The following is a 25,725-nucleotide window of genomic DNA, read 5'->3' on the forward strand; positions in this document are numbered from 1 at the left end:
TTATTATCTTATTTAACATCTTAAAAATTAAGGTTATGTGAACATAGGTAAAATACGAAGATGAATGCTTATAAGCAATGGCAAATAATTCAGAGAATTATACTATGTTTTCCATAAATGTACAGCTATTAATATTTAAATTTAGGGCAAAGGAGGTCTGCTTGGCATTCTAAGTGAAATGTGAATGCCTCATCTGGTTTTGGGACAGAGGGCTAAGAGCTGCTGTCATTTCAGTCGGATTCCTGCCGATGTTGTGGTGGTCTAGTCATCTGTCCCTTCAGTCACCCAGTTTGATTAAGCATGTCCTATAAGCCAGGGATGGCCTAGATTCAGGGGCACAGTAGTTAGCTGGCCAAAGACCCTGTCCTCATGCGGCTCATTTCTTTAATTTCTTTTCTTTTTTTTTCTTTTTTTTTGAGACAGAGTCTCACTCTGTTGCCCAGGCTGGAGTGCAGTAGTATGATCTCACCTCACTGTAACCTCCACCTCCTGGGTTCAAGCAATTCTCCTGCCTCAGCCTCCCAAGTAGCTAGGACTACAGGTGCGAACCATCATACAAAAATAAAATTTTTGTATTTTTAGTAGAGACAGGGTTTTACCATGTTGGCCAGGCTGGGCTCGAACTCCTGACCTCAGGTGATCTGCCTGCCTTGGACTCCCACAGTACTGGGATTATAGGCATGAGCTACAACGCCTGGCCTCATTAATTTCTTTAGCTGGAGGGCAGACCATCTACAAGTAGATAAACACAGCTTTAAAAAGTGATTTCAGACAACAGTGAGTAGTAAGAAGATGCGGAGAAGAGTCACGACGCAGAGCCTGGGTGTGGGGATGGGGTGCACCTGGGATGGCACTGAGGGGGCCCCTCTGAAGGGTAAACTCTCAGAGCCATGGGCCGAGTCCCTAATGCAAAGGACCTGGGCAGGGCCTGAGTGGGGGTGGGGGTTCTACAGGGAAGGGCAGTGAAGGCTGGAGCCCTGGCCAGGAGGGCGTGGCCACTCCGGGAGGAGGGAAGGTCGGGGCTGCAGAGAAGGAATGGATGTGAGGGCAGTGGTGCCCGGCAGTCCAGGAGCTGTTGGCCTGCAAGGACTCAGCAGTTTATTTTAAAAGCCACGGGAAGCCTTCATGAGTTTTAAGCCAAAGATGCTTGTGATGGTGGTGCTTTTGAAAGACCACCCTGGTTCCCAGGTGGCAGCGCAGGATGCAAGTCAGGACTGCTGCAGCCCACCATGGAAGAGCAGGCAGTGGCTGTGGCATGGGGAACAGCGCGTGGGGAACAGTGTGTGGGGAACAGCAGTGGAGGCGGGCGAATGAGAGAACTGGGCAGGGTGCACCGTGTCCTGCAGGCAACACATCCTAGGATTCCCGTCTGCTCATCTGACCTGCCCTTCCTCACACACCTAAGATGTGTTCAGCTCTTTAGCTTGCAAAATATTTTATAATTGTTTAAACTCTTCACCCCTCACAGAACCACAGCAAGGAAAGACCCTAATGATTTGATCTGAGAAGAAAGGTCGTACCTAGCCTTAAGTTACCTGAAGTTAAAAGTCTGGATAAAAATCTGAAAAATTCTATCCACAACTCTGATATTTACAATAGCCTTCATGCTTTTGTTACATGGGCAAGACATTCAGATATTGAATGGCACTATCCAGCTTTCGTCGAAGGTAAGTTTGCTCAAAGTACCATAGAAAATTAACAGCCCATAGTCTAACCCCAAATTTAAAATGTAAAAACAACCGAATCACTAACCTAACCTGGGACGCCATGATGTGCTTGTCCACAGATGAGACGATTCCTGAAACACAGACCAAGGCATCCGGGTGCATGTGTGCACACAGGGCTGCGTTGTCAATGCATCGTGACCAGGCATGGTCCTAGCGAGTGAATTATCCCCCACAGGTCGGAGGGGCCATACGACCTCTTCCAGACCCCCCCGGGCTCCAGTTATTAAATGACTCCTGCAATCATGAACTGCTTTCCAGACAACACAAAACAATTCTGTGAAAGATTCACAGGCTGACGTAGGCTGACAGGGGTTCTAGCCCATTAAATCCATTTCAAACTGAAACCAGGGATACAGCAAGTTTGAGAAAACCAGAATTTTTAAGAGATGAAAACTGCACATCTGCAGCAGACATGGTCACCTGCCTGTTCTCCTTGGACACCGCGTGTGGGAGGAGCCCAGAACTTTCTAAAGAACCCAACAGGCCTCCAGGTCCCAGATGTTCCGACCAGCCGGCATGTCTCAAGTGTGACATTAAGTCCAGAACACACGTGAAGGATGGCGCACTGGTCCATCTCCCTGGACGTCCTTTCTCCTGTTCACAGCGACGTGGGCTCTAACCAGCCAACGCCACATATATTGTGTCAGCGCCATCGGTTCAGTGGGAAGAATCATGAGGACAAAGACGTAAATGGCAGGTTGCGTTAGGCACTCCCCACAAGCTAACTGTTTGCTCTTCATGGTGTCTCTAATGTCTGACATAGCCTGGTACACCCTGCATGATCGGTAACCATGTGTTGGATGAACTCGGTACAGGCACCCATGGAATTTCATTGTGGGAACGTGGGAGTGCCTCCCAGTTTCTGATCAGAGGCCTCTTGTGGTCCAAGGCTGGTTATGTGTGCCAGGCACATGGGTTTCAGGTAACAGTCATCTTCACTTTGGAAGTGCAGGTGTGACGTACTGAGCCACGGCAGTGCTGCCATGAAGGTGTTTTGGACAAATGGTTACCAGTGTTTCATGGAATGATTTTCTTCACCAGTATTTGTCATTCACCATCTAAAATCAAATGAACAATCAGAGGGGGAGAAGGGTACAGATCTGGGACAATAAACCAATTTTCATTTTTCTAGAATTTTCTGCTATATTTTATTGTCTTAGCCTCAGCTCTTTTCTCTGGCTAGCTTACAGTCTCCCATCCCAGCCAGGACATTTGGAACTATTGCATAATCCATTCCCAGAATGCATGAGCAGCTCTGGACCCTATAAAATATTAATTCACTTTCAAAAATATTTGCACCCTGCTGTCAAATGTAGACAAAGTCACATGAAGTATCAGGAAATCGCTATTTTAATGGCAAATACTTCCCCAACCCTCTCTTTCCACTAAAACATTTTCTTCAAAATTATTTTCATAAGAAAGATTAACAATTTCAACATTAGCTGCTAATCCCCTTTCATTTAAAACTCTGCTGATAAAATTCTTTGCTTGTCATTCAAATAGTAAGTAATAATTATAGATTTGAGGCTTCCATCTCTGGCTTCATTAATGGTAAATTGCATGGAAGTCTGAAGCATAAGTCAGCTTTGATACATCTCAAAATGCAATTTCCATAGCTTCCCTTGGCTATGTACAATTAATTACACAGTTAATAAGGGAAATATGTTAATGAAAGGAACATTATTCATCAAGACCACCTGCCTTTACCAAATATCTTTTGTGTGTTTCTCTTCTTCTTGTAATTTTGGTCTACAGACAGTTAAAAAACAACAACAACAATTGACAGTGTGATGATTTTAATACCAGACTGCAGCTACTTCGATTAAAACAAGTCTAATGAAAAATTAATTCAATCTTATAATATTTCTACTGATTTCTGCCTTTTAGAAGTTTAAAATGTCTACCCATATATTTTTACTGATTTCTGCCTTTTAGAAGTTTAAAATATTTACCCATGGTATTTCAAATTCCTGAAATGGCTATTTATCAAACACAAAGTTTACTATTCAGGTATCTTCTTTATACCAGGATCTGTGGTCGTCACCTTTATAGATGAATGGAAAACACTGGAGAACTTTGAAGAAACGGCGTGGAAGATGAAGAGATAACGCTCAATCATTCTAAACAGATTAAACTCCCTTAATTCTTTTCCCGTCCATTTTAAACCTCTCTGCTTAGCAATAATTAAATCCTCTCATTCCATTTGGATAATCAAAGTTTAACTATAGATAGTTTAACACAGAAACCAATGCTAACCTTTACAAAGAAAGTAAATATCTTCTAAGCCTTTGATGAGGAAGAGAAATCAGAATATTATAACCAGAAAAAAGGAAGTTGGAAAAAACTATATTTCTGTTTACTTTTTATAACTTATTTGAACAATATGAAAAAATGTATTTGCAAATATTTGTTCTACAACATTTTTTATTAATATAAAGCAATACACATTCCTTATTCAATGAGAAAAGAATTTGACTCTAGCTTCAAACATATCCCTTTGACATATGAAATATAGTTTAAGCCATGAGTTGCTTAAAAATTCCATTAGTGTGCAAAATTCAGCTGAAAACCAACCTTGGATTCCAAACAGATCATAGGGAAAGAGGGTGCAAGAGAAAGAAAACAGTTCATGAAATGCAACCTTTATGTAACCAAGCCCTCAAGAGGTCTCCTACCACACTAACACATTCTAGGAGAAAAGCAGAATCTCTAAAGTGAACAGCAGCCCCTGTCATCCCAGCTCTGTGACAAGCAGCCCTGGGTGGGGGAATCGGGGCGGTTCAGCAGCAACGTCCACACCGGCCTCCAGCAGCCTGGGGAGTGGTGGTTTCCGTAAGATCCCTTCAAAAGCCGTTTCATATCATGATTTCTATGCTTTGTGTGGCAGCAGACCCATTTGTTTAAGTGGTCATGCACCCACCTCTCCCCACCCTGATGGTCACCTACAAAGCCCATATGGCCAAAACGGTATGATCAGATTCTCTCAGAGACCAGACTCCTTTGCAAAAGCAGCCCAGAGGGGACCATTTTTACTCCACTGATGACGACAGTGGTTCTAACAGGGAGACCTTTCAGAAGAAGGATGAGGAGGGGCGGTTGCCAGGCAACGCACAGACAGCTTCTCCCGCTCCCAAGTAGCAGGTCTTTTCTTAGCAGCAGCATTCTCTATTCTGTGCCAATGATGTACTCATTACGATTTTCTGATGAAGTTTTTAGGAAGAATAAAGAGTTCCAGCAAGTGCTATAAAGGTTACCTAGGACAGTGATGGAGACATGCATGTCTTCTTCCATAAGCAGAGGAGAAACACTGAATTCCATAGCACCTTATTTGAAAATACTTGCCGAAGTTCTAAAGGTGCTCTCTGAAAGTAGAATGTTTTGATGCTTCACTTCCTAAAACCCACAGGCTATATGCACATGAGCAATAATACAAGAAAAGGGGAACAAAACAACTGACAAGGTGATGGCACCAAAAATACCAGAAAGACTTCCTTGTCCGAGACAAAGTTAATATCCAGCTCTTCACCAACCAAACGTGCTCACAAGGAACGGAGCCTGGAGGGGTCAGTCTATGTGCGAGACAAAGTTAATATCCAGCTCTTCACCAACCAAACGTGCTCACAAGGAACAGAGCCTGAAGGGGTCAGTCTATGTGCGAGACAAAGTTAATATCCAGCTCTTCACCAACCAAACGTGCTCACAAGGAATGGAGCCTGAAGGGGTCAGTCTATGTGCGAGAAAAAGTTAATGTCCAGCTCTTCACCAACCAAACGTGCTCACAAGGAACAGAGCCTGAAGGGGTCAGTCTACATGGGAGACAAAGTTAATATCCAGCTCTTCACCAACAAAACGTGCTCACAAGGAACAGAGCCTGGAGGGGTCAGTCTATGTGTGAGACAAAGTTAATATCCAGCTCTTCACTAACCAAACGTGCTCACAAGGAACGGAGCTTGAAGGGGTCAGTCTATGTATGAGACAAAGTTAACGTCCAGCTCTTCACCAGCCAAACGTGCTCACAAGGAACAGAGCCTGAAGGGGTCAGTCTACATGGGAGACAAAGTTAATATCCAGCTCTTCACCAACAAAACGTGCTCACAAGGAACAGAGCCTGGAGGGGTCAGTCTATGTGTGAGACAAAGTTAATATCCAGCTCTTCACTAACCAAACGTGCTCACAAGGAACGGAGCTTGAAGGGGTCAGTCTATGTATGAGACAAAGTTAACGTCCAGCTCTTCACCAGCCAAACGTGCTCACAAGGAACGGAGCCTGGAGGGGTCAGTCTACCTCCTCCACCTTCCAGACCTTCCTGTGAGCAGTGAAATTTGTAAAACGTTGGTGAAGGGAAGAGAACATTTAGGCTTCCATAGTCAACCACAATTACCAAGTGTTGGCTGGTCACCACTCCTCTTCCAATTGCTTTGAAACGAGGAGTTTGGAGGAGAAGAGAACAGAGAGTTGATAGGTCACACAGTGTTTTCACTTTTTAGGGTGAAGAGTTAGAGGTGAGACTATCAGAGATATTTTACATCTTTTCCCAGTTCAGTGCCAGTCACACGGCATGGGGACCAAATGACATGCCCGCTGGCATTCCCAGGGTTTGGAGGGTGAGGTGGGAGTGGATGATTGGGGTCACTCTTCTTGCTGGGACTTCTTATCTGTCCCTCCCTGCAGATGCCTCTGTCGTCACTCAGCCACGTGGACCACCTGGACTTCCCTAAGACCACCAGCATTAGCCGTCAGGGCCCACTCGCTGCTCACCTGCTCCAGACCGTGGCCCATCAGCACTCCCAGAGGCAGCGCATTCTGGACACGGCGATCCCTTTGACTGCTCACAGAAAGGTGAGTGTGGAAACCAGGCAGAATGTGATCACTGCCTGCTCATCTTTGACTCTAGACAGCCATTGGTAGGATGTCTTTCTTTCCTTCTTTTTTTTTTTTGACAGAATCTTGCTCTGTGGCCCATGCTGGAGTGCAGTGGTATGATCTCAGCTCACTGCAAACTCTGCCTCCTGGGTTCAAGTGATTCTCCTGCCTCAGCCTCCTGAGTAGCTGGGATTATAGGCGTGCGCCACCACATCTAGCTAAGTTTTGTATTTCTAGTAGAGATGGGGTTTCGCCATGTTGGCCAGGCTGGTCTTGAACTCCTGACCTCAAGTGATCTGCCCGCCTTGGCCTCCCAAAGTGTTGGGATTACAGGTGTAAGCCACCATGCCCGGCTATCTTTCTTTATTAGGCAGAACACACATTTGGTTCTTGGAGGCAATTGTCAATGTGATGTGAGATGAAGCACAGTGCGGCCTCTGCACTGTTTTCCTTTGTGTAATTTGCATGGCATGTGTGTTTCCAGTGATATGAAGAAGGAGATAACCTGAAGTGTCTTCCTCCACAGACACCTAGAATGCTGGACAAATGGCACAGTCAGCCTTTCACAGAATTCAGGGAAATCCCCAGGAATCCAAGATGAAGAAGAAAGTGAAACTGGAATGGGGGATGTGTGGCCTGAAGCCACTCAAGCCCTGGGTGGAAGGCAGGCGACAGGATTCCCTACATCTAAAATCAGGGTCTCGGACTTTGCTGCCCATGTGGGGTCATCAGGGAAAACCCTGCCCTGCTGGAGGTAGAGAGCTGGACCTGAGCCCCCCACATAACACAGGACCCTCAACGACCACACCCTTAGTAAATGGGTGTGCTCACACCACAGGAAGCTTGTCTGTCACCATATGGACTCGAAATGGGAAGATGCTTGAAACATGGGCCTCATCCAGAATTGAGGCTCAAATACATGAGTGATCTAGGTGAGGAATTGACATGAAGATAGTCTCGGTTTAATGACAGCCTAGTGTGTCTGGCAAAAGCTCTCTTGAGGTTAATACTCTCAGAACAGGGCCATACAAAACTAGAACTAAAGCCCCACCAATGAGGAGCTTATAATCTGGAATTATAGAACACACCAGACAACAAACTACCATGAGCGAATCAGCAAACATCAAAGAGCAGACTTAGACCCATGAGACCTTAATAAACGTGTTAGAAACCATCGGATAATGCATTGATCATGATTGAAGGTGTTAAAGTGGGAATCAACAATGTAAGAAAAGAACAACCCAGCAGGTCGATCTGAAAAAGAACAAAATAGAACTCCAAGTGAAAACCATACTCTTTAACATTATAACTACAATGGATGGATTACAGGTTAGACACTGCTGAAGAGAAACACTGTATGTTGGAAGACAGAGCTGAGGAAATTCCCTGGAATGCAGGACAGAAAGACATAGAAAGAAAATAGGAAAGGGATTTAAGAGACATGGAAATAAGAAGGTCCAACTTATTTCCATTAGAGGGGAGAATGGAAGAGAGTCAAATGTAAATTATATGTGGTTTATAATTTTTTAGGATTAGCTGGAGAAAGGAATTCTCAGATTCAGGAATCACAGTAAGTTTGGAGCAAAAATTAAAAATAAAATAAGTCCTTACCAAGACAGGACACAAGGAAACTCCAAAACAGTAAAGATTAATCAGGAAGGAGCGGCCCACAAAGGAACCACTGTCAGACATAGTGATCAGGAAGGAGCTAGAGCTGGCACACAAAGGAACCACCATCCGACCAGCAACAGACAGTCTTCTCAAGTGCAGGGGCACCACAGACAAGAGAACAGGGTTTCAAGGTAATAAAAGAAAAAGAAATAGAACTTGACCCTTGGCTAATCTGTTATGCAAGTGTGAGGATCAAAGACATTTTCAGACAAAGAGAAGGAAACTTTCCCAATAAAAGACTGAAAGAAGGATATCTTTCAGAAAAAAAGGTAGTTTTACCCAAAAGGAAGAATTGAGGAGTAAAAGGAATGGTGATGGGGGGAGAGGGGAACCTCATAAAATGAGAGTGGGTCTGAACAAATGCTGACTGTGAAAGCTAGTAAAACAAACGGTTGATTTCAGGATACAAAGACAAGGCACAACTGAAATACTGAGCAATACTGTATGTGTCAGAGGGAGGTAGCTGAGGTCCGTGTCTCAGGTCCTGGGTTTATTTGTGAGGAGGGCAGAAATGTGAACTCCAGATCTTGTTAAGTCAAGCATGGTTATTAAAAGTATCAGGCTAATTACTAAAGTATAGCTGCTGAACTAGCCAAGGGGGACAGAGGGAATAAAGAAAACCCATTCATTCCCATGGAAGGCAGGAGAGGATGCTGCAACAAAATACAACTCAGAAAATGCAGGGCATATGTAAGGCGAAGAATGAGATGTACACAGGCCAAACACTGAGTGAGAGATTAGCTTTTTTAAAGAAAAACTTACTTGGCAACATGGTTATAACCATTTTATTTTCCATAACATTTAACTTCTAGCATCTATAATTTTAGAAACGTCACTGCAATACTCTGCAGTATGTTACAAGATTTTCCCACAGTGGGCGTCATTATTTTTCTTTACGGCAGTATGGTTGCATGAGTTTTGTAACCAGCCATATTTTGTGGAAGGGGAAGCCAGAGTTCACGGGGTGTAATGCTGGCCCAGATGTCACACTGGGAAGCCAGACTCTGGACGTGGCACCATCTTTTCACTGCAGCACCAACTCTTCCTGTCTTTCCAAGATAACTGCCCTCTTGCTCCAGAAGAGAAAACACTAGTGACAAGTCAGGACCCGCTCAGTCCCTGGCTCATGCATCCTAAGTGCTCCCACCTTCTCCAAACCTACACAAATAAGTGAATAATGTTGACTTTTCGGGTTCAAGAAGTCACAACGATTACATGTGGAGTCAAGCGCCACTCCACATGCGGACGCACAAGGCTGCCTGACGTCTGGCTCCAGGTGTTCACCTGAGTCCAGGCTGAGCTAATCTGCTCCTTCCACCGTGAACTCCAATCCTGTGAACTACTCTGTGCTTCCTGATGGAGCTGTGCTGTTCTCTCCTCTGCATGCCACCTGCCCAGCACGGCTGTCCTCATCGACCAAAACCTGGCCTCAAATGTCCACCTCAAGTCCCCCCTGCAGCCCCCCTGCCACGCCCAACACCCGAGACGTCTTCTAGCAAAATAACGCAGCTTGGTGCGTGGCAATGTCTAGTGTTTCTCCAGCCCTTCACCCCTTTTTTGCCCCAAATTGGCTGTAAGCCTCTTAGGAGCCAGACTGCTGGCCTCCTTCACACCCAGCATCCCCACAGTCCTCTGCCCAGGAGCCGTGCTGAGGACACGAAGGTAAACAGAGCCCACCTGACGCCAGCTCGTTTCTGAACTGCTTGTGGAATTTCAAAAGCTGCATTTTGTTAAACTCGTGTTAGGTTTACACATTTACACAAACAATCAGATAACTCCATCCAGGCCCTGAACTGCTGTGATTCAATTCCTCCGATGCCGTCTATAAACCTGCAGATGCAGGAGGCACTGGACAGGCCAGACGGAGGCGGCCTCTGGTCTCGCCTCCTCGCCTCCGGTTTCTCCAGGAAGTTTCCATGAGTTCCTGAGCAGCCTGTGGATGTCTCCGTCCGTCACTGAGCGCTCAGAAAACGCTGCACGAATGAGCATTTTCCAGACCTGACTTTATGCACCAGCTTCAAGTGCTTCCTCTCACAACCATTAATTCGTGGACCTGTTAACTTTTACCAAGTTTAGTGTTTGGTTACCCAGTTTAATTCGACTAGTTATGAGTTGGATGCTTGATTCCACTTCTTCTATCATGCCCCATTCACACACTATAAGAAGGGTCTACCAAGCCAAGAAACAGCAAAAAAAAAAAAAAAAAAAAAGCAGCTAAAAAGCAGGGCTGTGGGACAGTGGGTGCCGCTTACCTAAGCCAATTGCCCCGGCAGCCAAAGGCCAAGCTGCGTCACAGCAGCTTACCTCTTTCTCCTGCAGACTCTCTGGACCATCATCCACCTACTCTGGAGCCCAAACATCCAATCAAACCAGGTCGTAAATATACAGGTAGTCCCCACTTACGATGGGGCTATGGCAGGATAAACCTCTCTGGAGTTGAAAATATCATTAAGTCAAAAATGCACTTTCAACTTACGATGGGTTTGTTGGCACATAACCCACCGTCTGTCATACTAAAGATGGTACAAACTCCTCCTATAGACTCAGTCACTTGTCTCGCTGGGGCCGGCATGGCAGCAGGGACTGGTCAGATTTGGGTCAGAGAATTTTTCCTTTAAACATTAAGTGCTCAAGGCAGAAAAGACAACATATTGAAAACTTGGAGAGACTGAAAAATAAAGCACTAGCATGGCTCTAGCATTTTAAGCAGCATATCAGATTTTTAAAAAATAAAAGGTCAAATCACTCCCCCTCCCACAAAAAAATAGAGTTCCACACCCTCAATAAAGGCGGATGATGGAAGGAACGCTCTCTGCCTGTGTCACAACCCAACTATCCACAGAGCGTCACAAGGGGCACCGTGGCGGAGGTGTGGGGGCTGCAGGAGAAGGCCGTGATGGCTGCTGACCAAGGCACAGCTGCTGCAGGACGGGCACACCCACAGCCCAGGCATCTCAGGGAAATCCAGAACCGGTGGCTGTGACTGCTCCCCCAACAGAGCCCCTGTTCCTTGCACAGCAGCTGCCGCCTCCAGCCTCTCTCTGTGCCCTTCCCAAGGACCCCCTGCAGACACACCCGCACCCACAGTAAAGGAGGTGGGAGCAGGAGGCCAGGCTCTGGCCAGAAGTGTGAGCTGACTTCTAGAAAGTGATGGTGTCTAAAGTGGCTCGCCAGCCTCTCCGTCAGGCTTCGAAGGTCCGTCACCAACTTGTGCAGCAGGTGGATGGCAGTCTGGGGTGTGGCAGGTGACGGCCCAGGGCCTAGACATCGGCCAGCCTCATAGTGCTTGCCGCACGCTCAGCTCACCAGTGCAGGGAGACTGGAGCTTCCCCCGTGAGGCTGTGGCTGGAAGACCAGGGGCCTCTCATGCGCTACAAGCTACCAGAAAACGCTGGTGTGCATCAGGCGTCGGTCCCTTGTTACGGGCTGAACCATTCCCTAGAATCCACGTGCTGCATCCCTAACCCCCTCCAGGTTACCCTGCAACATAACCTCATTTGCAGGTTGGGCCTTTACAGAGATAATGGAGTTAAAATGAGACCACTGGGGTGGGCCCCAGACCAATCTGAGTGAGGTCCTGAGAAGACAGAGCAGGATGTGCTCCCACAGAGGAAAGGTTCTGGGAGGACACAGGAAAAATACGTCACCTGCCAGCCACGGAGAGAGGCCTCAGGAGGAACAAGCCCTGCCTGCATTGTAGACTTCTGGCCTCTGAAACTGTGAGGAAGACACTGCTCTGGTTTCAGCTGCCCAGCCTGAGGGACGTCGTCACGACAGCCCCATCAGGACAGGGCAGGCCTCTGGAGGTCTACAGACCCCACACAGCCAGCATATGCCTCTCCCAGGAGCCCCATTCTTGCTTCATCAATTAAAGCAGCACTCTGGCTGGGTGCAGTGGCTCATGCCTGTAATCCCAACACTTTGGGAGGCTGAGGCAGGCAGATCACGAGGTCAGGAGTTTGAGATCAGGCTGACCAACATGGAGAAACCCAATCTCTACTAAAAATACAAAGTTAGCCAGGTGTGGTGGCTCACGCCTGTAATTCCAGTTACTCGGAAGGCTGAGGCAGGAGAATCACTCGAACCCAGGAGGCAGAGATTGCAGTGAGCCGAGATCACACCATTGCACTTCAGCCTGGGCAACAAGAGTGAAACTCCGTCTCAAAAAACAAAAAAACAAAAAACAAACAAAACAAAACAAAACAAAAGCAGCACTGTCTGCTCTGAGCTACAATCCTATGCACGATTTCCACCCGTGGGAACCACACGGGCCTGAGCCACCCAGCCAGCTCCTTTCTCACCTGGTCACGCACATCTGGATGGGACGGGAACTCTCACAGGGCTTTCTCTTTCTTCTTGGTCTTCCTAAACTTTGCCCTAATTAATCGGTATCACTGCCTCTCTCAGAGGTGACCGTGGCTGTGATGATGGACACAGAGGAGACGAACAGGAGCAGAACAGTTTCACTGCCACGTCCATTTCCGTGACAGCACCTGTGATTGGCATTGCGTGGACGTGCCACACTGCACTTGTCAGGCTTTGGAGGCTGCTGGCCTTGCTGCCATGAGGACTGTGTCCAACACCACTCTTGAAAGGAACAATAAACGGCTCCCAAACATCAGAAAGTACGCTCAGTCTCACGCAAGCCAGAGAAATAGAAGTGAAAACCACTTTGATGCAGCCTGCAGCCTTTCCCACTTACCAGTGGCAAAGCTGAAAGGTTCGCTGATACCCAAGGCTGGGAGACCTGGGACAGAGGTACCATGTCTATGTCACCAGGGGGACGCCATCTGGGCAAAGATTATGGCAGGGAACGTGGCAGTATCTATCAAAATAAACAATAAGCATCCGCGATGACTCAGGATCTGGCTTCTAAAAACTCACATTTCACATGGTCCGGGTAGTCTGGAGTGGCAAAAGTTTGAAAATTGCCTACATTGCCCTTACTAGGAGACAGTAAACTTCTGTGCGTCCCATAACAGGAGAACATATGGCTGTTAGGAGGGTGGGGCCGGGCTGTACACACTCACGCAGGGCCCTCTCCTGAGAGCGGCGTCACGTGTGGAGTTGCTGTTTATGCGTCACATGACCGCAGCAGCACCGGCTGGCGCTGGGGAGGGGGCTGGGCCCCAGAGTCCTGGTGTGGGTGGGTACCCCTGCCGTGGTTACCTTCCCCACAACGGTGCCGAGTGGCTGAAATGTCTTCATGAAGCACGTCCCAGACCAAACGCCAGCCCGAGACTCGCTTGCTGGGACACGGTCCCTCCCCTTGGTACAATATGACAAAGAAAACTACGAGTTTAGAGTTTAGGTCACTGTAAAGCTGCTTTTGAAAAAGGTGCAAGACGTGAGGGCTAAAATCTGCTCTCAGTTTAGAGATTAGCAGATGAAGGGCCTCCTTTCAGGGAAGAGAGTGGAGCCCATACCCCAAAACCCCAAAGTGGCAGAACCAGGGATCCTGCTGATCACCGACTGAACGCCAACTGTTTGCCAGGCACACAGTAGGTGCTGCCTCCGCAGGGCCCTGTGATGTGGTTTGGATCTGTGTCCCGGCCAATCTCATGTTGAAATGTAGCCCCAGGGCTGGCGGTGGGGCCTGTTGGGAAGTGGCTGGATCACAGGGCGGTTTCTCATGGGCGGTTTAGACCATCCCCTTGGCGCTGTCCTCACAATAGTGAGTGGGCTCTCCTGAGACGGCGTTGTTAAAAGTGTGCAGCACTGCCCATCTGTTCTCTTGCTCCTGCACCTGCCATGTGAGGTCCTGGCTCCCCTTTGACTTCTGCCATGACTGGAAGCTTCCTGAGGCCTCTCCAGAAGCAGAAGCCACCATGCTTCCCGTACAGCCTGCAGAACCCTGAGCCAATTCAACCTCTTTTCTTTATCAATTACCCAGCCTCAGGTATTTCTGTATAGCAGTGTGACAACGGCCTAACACACCTGTCTAATTAACCCGGGTCTCCTGGTTCCCAGCCCGTGTCCTCTGGCCCAGGGGAGACCCTTGCACAGGGGAGGCCGGGTCCCACTGGTACCGGGCCCTGTGAGAGTCTCAGGTACAGAACAGAGTCCCACGAGCGTCAAGCAGGAGCTGTGGCTTGGGTGGCTGCATGGACACGGGAGGCTCTAGAACATCCCCTCAAGCAAGTTAGAGTGTGAGGATGGATACTCGGGTCTGCACTGGGCCCAAAGGCCATGGCAGCCACTGGGAGGTCGGACCCATCCAGCGTGCACTGAACTTGGTGAATCAGATCCATCCAGCATTCACTGAACTTGGTAGGTTGGACCCATTCGCTGTGCACTGAACTCGGTGGACACGTAAATGGCTCTTAAAGGAGCTCCCCAGGCCCGCAGGAGTGAGGCTGGGAAGTCTCAGGGTCTTCAGAGCTGGCTACTATGGCGCCTGGATGCTCCTCCTCTCCTAGCTTTGCCTCTTGCCCCAGCTTCCCCTCCCCTGCTGGTTTAATGCCATCTCTGGCCATGGGGCTCCGTGCCCGGTCCTGTGTGGCGTGAAGGCTTCCCAAACCCGCCCACTGGAGAGAGACGCCCCCAGCAGGGGCTCCCCATCAGGGCAGGGCACACCCCCACCCGCCGTGCTGGGAAGGGGGACCCTGTGTCCCTCCGTGTGCAGGCCCTGCCTATGCCAGGCAGTCCTCAATGGTGAAAAACAGCTTTCCTGCAAACATAGGCTCCTCCAAATGTGAGCCACGAAGCCGGCATCGTCCCGACAACAGCAACAGCCTGCTGCGTCTGTGAACGCAGGCCCCACAAAGCTGGCGAGCTCACCCTGTGGCCTGGTCTACTCACCAGGCCTCGCTAGCACCCGAGCCACAGCGAAAATGGCCAGCCCAGCTGCACGGCCCCAGAGTGAAATTCTTGGCGGCCCAGTGCCCTTCATCCTGGGAGAGCGGCCATCTGCACCCGTCAACCACGTAGGAACAATGGGATGGAACCTTCCAGAAATACAGGGCACTGGGTCTGAAGGTGGAGGGACTGGGGCCAGGGGAGCGCCTGCCAAGGCCCCAGGCACTGGTGGCGTGGGATGCAGGAGACCCCAGCCCCTTTCTGTTGCAGCTGGCGACTCACAGCCTTGGGCAGGGACACCTGGCATGGTTTCACGAGGCCCTCCTGGTTCGGTGACTTATTGCTAAGAACTAAGAAGCCTGGAGCCTGACAAGATCAAACAATGAGAGACAGAGATCTCTCAAGGTGCACAGGCAGAGACATGACGGGCCCAGGGAAGACTCCAGGCAGGCAGGAGGGCCGAAGGTCAGAGGCCGTGAGCCGTGTAGGTCTGAGGACGTCACAGCTTGTGCTGGCATCTGTCGGTGGCCAGCACAGACACGCATCACGCGTCCCACGCTGGGAGTTCAGAAACCCCACAGGCAAATCTGTGGAAGGTGCAGCACGACTCCGCAGGCTGGCAGCACCCCCTCCCTCCTCGGCGAAATTCATGAACTTTCCTGTCTTCTGTGATCATGGGAAATCTTTGGTCACTTCCTGCAATGCCGTAACTTTTCGTTTTTCACGTCTCCGTCACTGCACTTGGTCTTAATGTCGTCATCTGTGAAATGGGCCTATTCACAGCTCCTGTGCCCTCAGTGCCTCAGGACGGTGGTGCTAGCAGCACCCCACTCTCCAAGGATGAGCGAACTCAAAGATCACAGTCCATATCCTCATCTTCAACACTCAAGAGGATGGATTCTGAAAAGCACTTACTCAGCACAGCTTTCCCAAATTAAGTTCTATATTATTTAAGTCGAATGGAGAAGTATGAAGCCATCTTTTTTCTTAACATCCCCACTCTCCAAAGAACGTTCTCTAGCCTTTAAAGGTGGACGCGGTGGCTCCCGGCCGACTCAGGCGTAATTAGTCACATCGGGACGGTGACACTCTTCTCCACCTCCTCACTCAGAGCCAGCCAGGCAGAAATGTCACCCTTCTGAAAGCAAAGTGATAGGGAAACAGATCTTGAAAAAACTCGATGATTCCTTATCTTACAAAAGGATGCGACAGGATTTCTTGAGAAGCCACGTCCCCGCAGATGATTAACATGCCGCCACTTTGATAACCGTCCTGTGAAGTCGCCTTCATCACGTCCTTGCTTTTCAGAGTCCCGGGCCTTGCTCTGAGTGAGCATCTTCATGTCGCCTTTCGGCCGTTTCCAGAGAAATGTACCGGTTTCTTGACAGAAGAGTTTCCTTCCTGCCTCTCCCTCCTCTGAGTGCTCCATTCACCCGCAGGTGAGCCTCAACTCAGCTTCTTCCAGACAGTCCAAGGCAGGGCCATGGCCTGCACCTTCCCTGCACCTGGGAGGCCCATTTTCCAGGAACAAGTGACATTCTGGTCTGGGTTTTCCCTGCAAATAAGGCCCTTTCTCCTTAGTTCATCCCAGAAGAAAACTGGAATTTTTAAAGGACCTTTCTAAGAAAATGAAGAAAAAGCGACACAAAAACCAGAATCAAAGCCCAGAGACAGGGATCGGGCAGGGCGTAGAGAATGCAGGCCTAGAGGCCCAAATCCCAGCAACAAAGGCCCTGCCGGGCTCTGTTCCTTCAGTACAACCCCTTCCTCTGCAGCCTGATGCACCTGCGGCACAGGTGAGGTCTCGGGATGGGCGGCATCTCAGATGCTCACCCGGTTTTATCCTCACAGGAACCCCAGGGGAAAGGCACTGCCATCAAGCCCATCTCACCGGGAAGAAGACAGAGGTTGGAGGTCTGTCCTGGAACACAGCACCTGCAACAGCAAAGCGTCTCAGCTCTGACACCTCGTTGATGGAGCCCAGAATCTGTGCTCCATGTCTAGAGCAGACCACCTGCTGTCACGGCAGAGCGGGGGACCCAGTGGCTGCCCCTATGACCTGCTCACCCCGTCCCTTCCCATCAGGCTCTCATGTGGCCCTTTCCCCAGGGGTCCCTGAGACGTGTGCTCTCCCTCTTGTTCCACCTGCTGGGACACCTTGACCAGGTAACTAAGTCCCTCCCTGCAGTCCTGAGACACCAGCCTCTTCCTGATGACACCCAGTGGCTGCACAGCCCCATGGATCCCACCATTGGGGCAGGCACCTGCGGCCTCCTGTCTCCCAGGGAAGCCTCCTTCTCTCACACCCTGGCCTGTCTCTTTTATAAGAGCATTGCGTGCTCCCCTCTCTAGATGGAGTGCTCATTTCTAGAGTTCTGTTACTCTGGGTCTCCAGCACGGAATCCCAGCCTCTGTGCAGAAAGCAGCAGCCTGAGCTCCAGTGAGTGGAGAGTCCCAGGGCAGGAGGGGGCTCTTGGGGCCTGGAGGCCCTTCCTGTGGGGCCACAGCCAGGCCAGCCCCGCCTGAAGGTCCGGGCTCCGGGGCAGTGTGCAGCCTCCACCCTCCCACATGTGTCCTTTATCACAGAAAGGCTCCGCTCTTGGTGCTGAGCCTGCCCCCCAGACGGTGCGGCTGGCCTCTCCTACCTGCTGGGGCTCCTCACGTCCAGCCTGGCCTCCAGACATCATCCATCGCTGGGGCTCCTCACGTCCAGCCTGGCCTCCGGACGTCACCCACCGCTGGGGCTCCTCACGTCCAGCCTGGCCTCCGGACGTCATCCACCGCTGGGGCTCCTCACGTCTAGCTTGGCCTCCAGACATCATCCACTGCTGCTGTTCATTTCATCGGGTCGTGGGGTTCAGATGCCACATTTTGTCCAACGTGCCCCGGGAGCGGCTGCACGTCAGGAACAGGTTGCCGGGACTCTGTGTGGCTTATCTGACCGTCCTGCCATCCTCAGGTGAGGGCGGTGAGGTCGCTGTGTTGGGGGACACGAGCCTTTGCGGGCAGTGAGGTCGCTGTGTTGGGGACACGAGCCTTTGCGGGCAGTGAGGTCGCTGTGTTGGGGACACGAGCCTTTGCGGGCAGTGAGGTCGCTGTGTTGGGGGACACGAGCCTTTGCGGGCAGTGAGGTCGCTGTGTTGGCGGAAACGAGCCTTTGCGGGCAGTGAGGTCGCTGTGTTGGGGACACGAGCCTTTGCGGGCAGTGAGGTCGCTGTGTTGGGGACACGAGCCTTTGCGCACAGGGCTGGGCTGCTGGATCACCAGAGAACTGGCTGCCTTGTAGCTGGGATGAGTCGGAAGGTCGGCGACTCCGATGCGTTCCTGTGGCACCAGCCTGTGTGTGCTTTCTACGGCCTGCGTGTGCCAGGGAGGGTGGCGGTCAGTGCCCCCAAGATTGGCTGTAGCTTCCGAGCCTAAAAGGCCACCTGTGTGAGTCCTGGGAAGAGGTCTACCTGGGGCTCACCTGTGGCGCGAGTCTGTGCCTCTCTGCTCCTGTACCAGGGACATGCCCACCAGGAGACCCCGCGTGGCTGAGAGGGCACGGGAATGCACTTGTAAAGTGAGCTCAGAGGAAGGAAAATCAGAACTGCTGAGTGAGAGGAGATGCCAGGGTCCGAGGCCCATGCCTGGCCCACTTGGTTGCTGGACTCCACACGATGCCCGCTGATTCCCACACCCACCCCGACTCCGGAAGATGCCCGCCACTCCCCACACCCACCCCAACTCCACACGATGCCCGCCACTCCCCACACCCACCCCAATTCCACACGATACCTGCCGCTCCCCACACCCACCCCAATTCCACATGATGCCTGCCGCTCCCCATACCCACCCCAATTCCACATGATGCCCGCCACTCCCCACACCCACCCCAATTCCACATGATGCCCGTCGCTCCCCATACCCACCCCAATTCCACACGATGCCCGTCGCTCCCCACACCCACCCCGACTCCAACCAGCACCTGCTGGCATCGTGGAGTCAGGGAAATATCTCAGTAACATTCACTTTCAAAACAGCATTAGTTGATGAGGAAGATCCAGTTTCCTTGAGTTTACAATCTGTACACACAGAGTCTAAGTCAGCCGGACTCATACTTGGCCTGAGTGTGCTTCTCATTTCGGCCCTGCAGTTGTGGACGGTGGTGAGGCGCGTTCCGAAACAGGCCCACGTCATGGTGTGTGGCCCTCGATGACCCCCCAACAGGGTGTCTGGAGTCAGGCTTTGCAGGGTTTCCGCCAGGTGGAGGCTGAGTCTGTCCTTGAGGTTTAGGCATTCCAGCGGAAATGAACCCTCACGCTTGCTGTCAAATCTGCCATTACATATGTGAATGCCAAACACAATTCTCTGAGAAATGCAGTATTTTCAGGTACCAATAGGGCTTGAGATATCATCAAATTGTTACTCAAGCACCTTGAAATGTGGAAATATCAGAACACAATGAGAGCTCGCTAAGCGGCTCTCCTCCTGGCTAACCTGTCAGATGAATGTCTTTGGCTGATGTGTTTGACCCCAATACCAAATCTCATCACAAATATGAACTCCTGGTCTCTGCTCCTTTTCTAAAAGGGACAAATGTCAAAACAGCCTCAGAAAAGTCAGATCTAAAGTAACAAAACCACAATCCATCAAGGGAGGAGGTTCCGCCAAAGTTGATGACAGGTCTGCCGAGTGAACTCCACGAGCTGTCTGCTCCTGGGTGTGAACACATCGGGTTCGATTTCCAGCAGGTGGTCCGGCTTCGTGGGCTCACCCCAGGGAGTGATGGGAAAGGACATGCCCTGCTCAGCTCACAGATTGGGAAAGCCAGGCTTCTTGACTGTTGCTTCTCCTCATTTTAAGTTATCCAGGGAGAAGGCTGCTGAGTTCCTCAGTTTCCCCAAATGTCTGGTCCAAGCGGGTCTAGAACTGTGTGTTTCCCACCTGCCGTCAGAGCTGTCTGTCCCTGGAGTGTCAGCTGGGCTGGGAGGCCTCCAGCCTTGATCTCCAAGCTCTGCAGTGAGGCTTTTTAGTGAAAACATGGTTTTCTGGCTTTTTGTGGTCCAGATTCACCGGTCTATATTATTATTAACTCATTAGGCAAAAATAATTTTTAAAAAACGTAAGCATTTAACAGCAACTTACGGGGTCCATCCTGACACTTGGGAACTTAACGGTACGGCAAAGAATGTTTCCCTGACCCGTAAGTGCAGCCGCTGCTTCGGCCAAGCAGTGAAACAAGCTCTGCCCTTTCACCCCAGAGGCTCCGTCTCCAGTGCGGCAAACAGCACAGGCCCGTAAGTGCAGCCACTGCTTCGGCCAAGCAGTGTAACGGGCTCTGCCCTTTCACCCCAGAGGCTCTGTCTCCAGTGTGGGAAACAGCACAGCCAGGCATGGTCACCCACCGGGATGACGCCTGCAGCCTGGAGATCCAGGAGGCAGCCAGCAGGACGTGCTGAGCTATCGACAGCTCTCCTAATAACACCTGGACATTTGTTATGTATGGAGTGGCAATGCACGGCCACTCCACATGTGATCACTCCAGCGAGGACCCTGGAAAAGGCTGCTGAAGCCGCATTGCCGTGAGCTTCTGTGCCGGCACCACCAGGAAGGCTCCTGTGAAGAGCCGAGCACCCAGCCCCGCACCTCCTCCTGCCTCGCTGTCACAGCAGTGACATTTATTTACCCAAATGATGCTTGCTGGCCTTGAGTGCCAAGGAGACAGCTGCTGCTTCCGAGTCAGAGGCCCAAAATGGCAGCACACATGGTAGGCACTAACAGACGTGTATTCCACTGAAAACTAAATAGCGGGTGCTCACTCTTACACACCAGGGAGTGTGTGTGGGGGGCTGCATGTTCCAGGCAGAAGCATAGCAAAGATCTCAGGAAGTAAATACTCTTGTTTATCTGAATTAAGAAGACTCCCTGCAGAAAGAGGCCTGTCAGCCTCTGCAGCAGGCAGGGTGCAGCCATCATCGCCCCATCCCCGAGGGTCAGCAGGCGCAGATGCTGGGTGTTGCAGGGGCCGAGGAAGGAGGGCCCTGGTGTTTATGTGGCAGGGAGTGCAAAGACTGGGCTTACCAGGATCATGTGGCCGGTGGAGATGTCCATGTTGGACTGCACGGGCTCCTCAGACCAGGATGAGGCGCTGCTGCGCGCGGAGGGACTGGGCATCGGCCCGTCACTGAACTGGGACGAGACGCTGCTGATGCGTGACGTGTGCGGGCCCTCGGGTCGGTCTGGTGGCCGCGTGGCCATACGCTGGCGGCACAGCTCCTGCAGGACAGGGGGAGGCAGAGCAGGGGGTTAGTGGCATTGGGGACACCCAGCAGGACGAGGGCCACAGCACCCACGTGGCACCAACCCCTTCTTCTGCTAAGATCCAAGGTTCAGGCAGGTTAGAGTTTACCCCAGGGCGGGCCAGCGCAACATGACGACGGTCAACGCCCCCCAAAACACGCACCCAGCACGGTGCCCCGAGAAGAATTCAGGCTTGTGCAGGAAAAGAGATAGAGGCCTTGCTCTCAAAATCTGAGAATACAAACACACATACACACACACATATACACACATCAGACACACACACACCACACACATCACACACACATCACACACATACACACACATACACCACACACACACACCACACACATCACAGACACACACATCACACACATGCACACATACACCACACACACACCACACATCACACACACATCACACACATACACACACACACTACACACACACCACACATATCACAGATACACACATACCACACACATCACAGACACACACATCACACACATACACCACACACATCACAGACACACACATCACACACACACCACACACATCACACACACACCACACACACACCACAAAGATACATCATACCTATACACATACACACCACACACACACACCACACACGTCACAGACACACACATCACACAGATACACACATACGCCACACACACACACACCACACATCACAGACACACACACACACCACAAACATATGTCACAGACACACACACCACACACACATACACACATCACAGACACACCACACACACACACACATCACAGACACACACACACTGCACACACCACAAACACACACTCCTATAGATTCAAGAAAGCATCCACTGGCTCCTCCTCTGTCATCAACATCGAATATTCTGGAATAACGCCACAGTAGCCTTCACTGGGGGGCTTCTCATTCTATTAGAATATAAGCCACAGGGGAGGCTGGGGGGTTTTGCACTGTGGACTGAGATACAGAAACTGGTACCACAATTAAAGAGTTTGCAGAAAAAAAAAGAACCTCATTCTGACATTTTTTTCTCTTCCCAAAGCAATGTCCAAGAGCTCGTGCAAGAGAAGGCAAATGGAGCCGCGCAGGAGACGGAAGACACGGGGGAGGGAGAAAGGCCTGTGCTGCTGAGTAGACACCAAAGCAGAAGTTCCTGGATTTAAAGGAAACTCTCAACATTACACCCCAAGACAGCTTCCGAGGGATCACCGCAGGGTCTTCGACCCTCCTCCCCCAGGCAAAGCTCAACCACGCATGCGGCAGGCATCCTGAGCACCTGCCCGGCCGTGCGGGACCCGCCTGCAGCCAGGACATCACGCAGCCTCAGGTGCTCAAGACACGCCGGGACCCCGCTGCTGCCGCTCACCTTCAGGGTGCAGCCTGGGTGCCCCCCTGACGTCTGACCAATAATCTCGTTTTGAAAGTGTTCTAACCCACTATTAGGATAGCCCATCCTTTTGCCTGGTGAAAATACACCTGACCCTGAGTCTGCAAAATGAAATGATACCCAGAAAAAGTTTATAAGAGAACTGGAGCTCAACAGAAGAGGTGAAGATGCATTCGTGAGAAAAAGAAAGGCTCCGGGGAACCTCGTGGGCTGCTGCTGCCTTGGTTTCATTTTGGTGGCATCTGGGGGAGGCCGAGCCACCCACTGCTACCCCCAGCCGTGTGCGTCAAAGGCCTTGCGCTCCCCAAGGCAACCACCAAAGCTCAGGAAACACTCCATGTGTCCCTTCTCCCTTCACCCCGGGCTGCCGGCTTCCTTGGCTTTAAAGATGTCTGCCAAGCCCACCGACACCACACCATCTAGAAAACATTTCCCTCCACCTGGCTCTCTGGGATGAGCAATTCATGCTCCCGGGCTCTCTGCTTCGGACTCGTAGCGAGATACAGGTGCTGTGGGAAGGGGCCCTGCGGTCCCCACTCTCCATGAGCCTGCAGCCCCTGTGAGAGCAGCTGGGGACAGGGGGGATGACCGCGGGGATGGGGGGATGACCACGGGGATTGGGGGGAACAACCGCAGGGAAGAGGGGGACAGCCGCGGGGACAGTGGGGGGGGATGGCCGGGGGGACTGGGGGGACGACCACGGGGATTGGGGGGAACAACCGCGGGGAAGGGGGGGACAGCCGCGGGGACGGTGGGGGGGGATGGCCGGGGGGACTGGGCAGGAGGCGGATAGCCCCAGGGACAGGGGTGGAAGGATGGTCACGGGGACGGGGGGATGACTGCGGGGACCCAGACAGAGACACACAGGGGAAGGTGGAATTACCAAGGGCCTCTGGTGAGGGTAAGGGGTCTCTAACAAAAGGGAGAGTTCCAGTTCCTTCTTTCCCATACATCTTCAAGTACTTGTGGATTTACAGACAGTTTTAAAATAGTGAGTGTGTTTAAAAAAATCCACCCAAGTTTTCTCAGAATCTCAAAAACAAAGCAAAATTAAAAAAAAACCCACAAAGGATAATTTTTTATTTTTATTTTTATTTTTGATACGGAGCCTCACTCTGTCTCCCAGGCCAGAGTGGAGAGGCATGATCTCGGCTCACTGCAACCTCCGCCTCCTGGGTTCAAGTGATTCTCCTGTCTCACCCCCCTGATTAGCTGGGATTACAGGCGCCTGCCACCACGCCCAGCTAATTTTTCTATTTTTAGTAGAGACAGGGTTTCACCATATTGGCCAGGCTGGTCTCGAACTCCTGACCTGAGGTGATCCACCCGATGAGGGATGATTTTAATAAGGTAGATGATACCAGTAACCAACCTGAGTACACATCTCTTTTATTTCTCAATTGTGCACATGAATTTTGCCTGACATGGGGGAAAAGCACACTGAGAAATGTTTCTGAAGTAACTTCTCTCTCTTCACACAATTTCTCCAGAAAAATAACATCCAACCAAAGCATGAGAACAGCTACAGCTCAGGGAACCCAGAAGGTCCGAGAATGTGACCCTCTGGGGAAGAGGATTTGAAACGCTGGAGATTTACTCACATAAAAATAAAAAATCAAGCTAGTTCCATGCCCATCCCGTGATTTGCCACCCACGGGAGAGCTACAGTAAGGTCTGAGCTCTGCTCTTTGCTGAGTGCTACGGAGGGTGAAGCCACCAAGAGGCCCCACAGGACTGAGGTCCCTGCTCCACCACAAACTTCCATTTTTATTGTATTTATTTTTCTCCCTAAGTCAACAATAGCAAACAAACACAAACTTTTCATGTGACCGTGGGAATACCTCTAAAGGTCTCTAAGCCTAATTTTTTCACTTTATAAATGGAAGTAATCCTATAGTTACTGTGAAGATTAAAATGGTTTCCTGTATATTCAGTGCTTAGCATGGAGGCGGCTACAGAGAAAGCCTCAAGCATTAATGAGTAAGAGAGAAGTATTAGTGAATAAAAGTTAAGGCCGTTCTCTAAGCCAGAGCCAAACTCTTGACGGCTTGGCAAATGTAAAGATATTTCTGAAGAAGTTACAGAATTTATTATTACTATTATTTTGAGACAGAGTCTCGCTCTGTCGCCCAGGCTGGAGTGCAGTGGTGTAATCTCAGCTCACTGCAACCTCCACCTCCCAGGTTCCAGCGATTCTGCTGCCTCAGCCTCCCGAGCAGCTGGAATTACAGGCGTGCACCACCACACCCAACTAATTTTTGTATTTTTAGTAGAGACCGGCTTCACCACATTGGCCAGGCTGGTCTTGAACTCCTGACCTCAGGTGATCCACCCGCCTTGGCCTTGCAAAGTGCTGGGATTACTGGCGTGAGGCACTGCGCCGGGCCAAAGCCGCAGAATTTAGAGCTGGACAAGCCGATGTCGCCTCCTCCGGCGGGTGGCTCAGTGCCCAGTGGCTCAGTGCTGCTGCACGGTGAGCGAGACCCAGGGCTCGGTGCCGCTCAGCGGGGACCTGCGGCTCTCACCAGTGGTCTCGTGTCACTGCGCAGCGCAGGGTCTTCTTGAAGGTCTTAACTTTTCAAAGGAGGGAAACTGCGATAAAGATCCAAGAAAAATGTCCCTGGCAGAGAGGAAGCCCCCGAAAGCTTGGTGCAGAAGGCTGGAGACCCGTGGCGGCAGCTCTCCGCCTGTGCAGAGGGAGACCCTGCCGTGGGACAAGGGCGTGCCCACAGCAAGGCAACGCGGGGCCGGGGACGCTGCTCTTCACGAAGGCCCTCTCCCTGCGGGCTTCCACCTGCAAATGGGAGCGGGTGCTCTAGCCGGGCGCTGCTCCGCTCTCAACCCACCGCTACCAAGTTTCTATGCAGCAAGCGGCTCAGGCAAACATCTGAGCAGTGATAAGGCCGGGAATGGCCTGCAGGAGGAACGGGGTGGTGGGGAAGCCGGGTCCTGGGCGGAGGAGATTGCTGGGGCTGAAG

General features: G+C 50.9%; 1 protein-coding gene across 12 annotated transcripts in view; it reads right to left on the bottom strand.

Annotated features, from left to right (window-relative positions):
- The window catches only part of PTPRN2 (protein tyrosine phosphatase receptor type N2), a 1,035,582-nt gene that overhangs the window by 96,809 nt on the left and 913,048 nt on the right, over positions 1–25,725 (bottom strand). For all 12 annotated transcript variants that reach the window (XM_024249815.3, XM_054560095.2, XM_054560097.2 and 9 more), the window contains one exon: positions 21,123–21,317. In XM_024249815.3, coding sequence (XP_024105583.2) covers positions 21,123–21,317 — 195 coding nt within the window. The remainder of the gene's footprint in view (positions 1–21,122; positions 21,318–25,725) is intronic.

The sequence above is a fragment of the Pongo abelii genome, chromosome 6, assembly GCF_028885655.2.
Source record: "Pongo abelii isolate AG06213 chromosome 6, NHGRI_mPonAbe1-v2.0_pri, whole genome shotgun sequence".
Classification (NCBI taxonomy): domain Eukaryota; kingdom Metazoa; phylum Chordata; class Mammalia; order Primates; family Hominidae; genus Pongo; species Pongo abelii.